Raw genomic sequence first — 2,466 nt, forward strand, 5'->3', positions numbered from 1 at the left:
AAGGCACAAAAAACCTCCTACTGTTGCAGGACCATCCTGCGACCTGGTGGACAAGGCAGTGGGGATGTTCTCGACGGAACCGGGTGTTCTGACTAACACGACGAAGCATCGACCCTCGGAAATGGAGAGGATAATAATGGACCTTGAGATAGGAAAATCAATGAGTTTCGAATGTCGCCGCAGAATGCCCAGCTTATCATGACTTGTGTGGCCCAGCCGGTGATGCATTCATTAAACCTTGGGCACTTGACTCAGTCACTAGGACTGTCGATGTCGGGAATTCACCGATTTGGTGCGACAGAGTATGGTACGTGTATTGTCGGGAATGTGCCTCGTAGAGTGCTGTGAACGCTCCATCGTCATCGTGGCTTGAGTCCAAGAGTATGGAGAGATGGAGGCAACTAATGTTGGTCCGCATGGTGAGCATAACCAACAGAGAAAGGTTAAATTGGAGTTCTGGGATGTGGTAAAACATCCTGCCGATACATCGAGAGTGGCTGCCCAAAACATCGGTTACTTCTAGTCGAAGTGTACCGCATCCAACAACGCGAAGTTGATGGCTATCAGCCTCACCAGCGACGGTTGAGTACGTATTGAACCATTCATGACAAAAAGTCGAGTGTTTGGACGCACCGTTGTCTATCGTCCAGTGACAAGACTGAAATTGTGGTTCGACCACTTGGTTGGTAGGCGACACCGAAGCGCGCGCCCAACCCAATGTGGCGTGCAGTGAACGCGACAAGTTTCTGTCATGCGAGTCGTACTTGGGAGTAAAGCCGTGGAACAGTGTGGACAAGACAATTCTGAGGGGTGCTCGATAATCGGTCGGCTCGTCAAGTCCGGAGTATGAAACCTGTCAGTGTGGATGAGCGGCGGGGAGTTGAGGTGATTACGCCGACATGGATAATATGGATGAGGGCGGCAAGGGTCCCAAGGAACTCTGATTCTAGACTAGAAGTCGACGGTGAAGGATGCAATCGAACCATCGAGGCCGATGCATGTGTACGACAACACAAGTAACTCTCTGGAAATATTCATGATCCTCCTTGGGCACTAAACCGCGTCGAGCTCTGCGAGGCACTATGACTACGACTGCGTCGGTCGTCACGGTGGTCTAAAAAGTGGCGTAGTGACTGCGATTACGGTCATTGCGACACGAGTCACGGTAGCCGCGGATTTCATCGTCACGATACTCGTCAAATTCACGGTCACGCGATGAGCCGCGGCGGTTCGGATGATGATTGCATATCATCGTGGCCGCAGTCACGATGCTCGGAGAAGCCGAGGAATTCTCGTTTCGATCCGGAAGAGGTGTCGCTAGAGGCATAGCCCAGCGTCTGGCTGGTTCTATTGTTGGAGAGCGTGAATGAGCTCCCCTATGTCGATCGGAGTGGTGAAGCAATTGACTCCGTCACCGCGTGGACGAGGGTTGACGTGGAACCACCGCCCGAGACACTGCTGGCCTGAGCGTACAGCTCATGTGCACAGCTCATGTGCACAGCGTTTGGCAGGGTTAGAATACCCGGTGTCATGCCCGCTACATTGGCGTCGACCTCCGCCACCTTGCTGAGATACAGTGTAGTCGGCTAGAGGGACAGCAACCCAGTCGTGTGGAAACTAGAAGTCGCGGCGCACAGCGTTCTGGTGCAAACCCCGCAGCAGCTTGGTCCAATCACAGGTATTGTGACCCGTCATACGATAGTACTCACACGTGCCGCGAGCGGCACGCTCCGCTTTGCATTGAGCACGGCGGAGAGGGTTGCCGTAACTGCTTTCGTTCGATGGAAGTTGTTTTGACCCACCATGTCAAGCGCCGACATTTGAGTCGTGCTTGACACTGTAGCGGGCCCGTGAGAGGCCGAGAATGGCTTGACCCCAAGGAAGTCGGGGTTCCGAGTTCCGAAGTGACAGAATGTTGCACCAAAAAGGTTCGCAACGCGGCGTATACAGTGCTCGGACGCGTCCGTGCCACACGTTTATTTCCGGCGTGATGCACGGAGGGATGGTCGCCTGTAGGGCAGATGAAAGGTGGGGGTCGCTGAGGGTTCGACCGCCGCCCAACTTTTCGACATTGTGTCGAAGCATGCCAAACATGCCACGGTTCACCGCAAGCGAGACGTAGCGCTCGAACTTGAAGGTATCTAACTGGGTGTAGACAGTCATTACCGACGAATGATCTTCCTCCTCGCTGCAGAACTTGCTGCGGAGACTGGAGATGATGCAATGAGCCCACTTGTTGAGGTTCGTCGCAGCCGCATCTCGACGAACAGAGTACAGCAGAGCGATGCTCCACCAGGGACTCCGTCACATTCGAGGGCAATGCAACAGTGAGTGCATCCAGTGCCGGCGGAGGCAATGCAGATGTAGCCGGGCACACGCAGAGGAAGGAGTAGGTAAAATGAAGAATGAATTGGCAGGGTTATGCTTTCTAGCTCTGCAACATGAATATGGAAAGTTAAGGCGACT

The 2,466-nt window shown here is 53.8% G+C and overlaps 1 protein-coding gene across 1 annotated transcript; it reads left to right on the forward strand.

Annotated features, from left to right (window-relative positions):
• Positions 1–270: 270 nt before the first annotated feature.
• Positions 271–821, forward strand: H310_15121 (hypothetical protein; the record flags this gene model as incomplete). Its single annotated transcript, XM_008883098.1, has 3 exons — positions 271–307; positions 524–586; positions 691–821. The coding sequence occupies 3 exons, from the start codon at positions 271–273 to the stop codon at positions 819–821; spliced, it is 231 nt and encodes a 76-aa protein (XP_008881320.1).
• Between the last annotated feature and the right edge of the window lie 1,645 nt (positions 822–2,466).

Source organism: Aphanomyces invadans (assembly GCF_000520115.1).
Source record: "Aphanomyces invadans strain NJM9701 unplaced genomic scaffold supercont1.182, whole genome shotgun sequence".
Lineage (NCBI taxonomy): Eukaryota > Oomycota > Saprolegniomycetes > Saprolegniales > Verrucalvaceae > Aphanomyces > Aphanomyces invadans.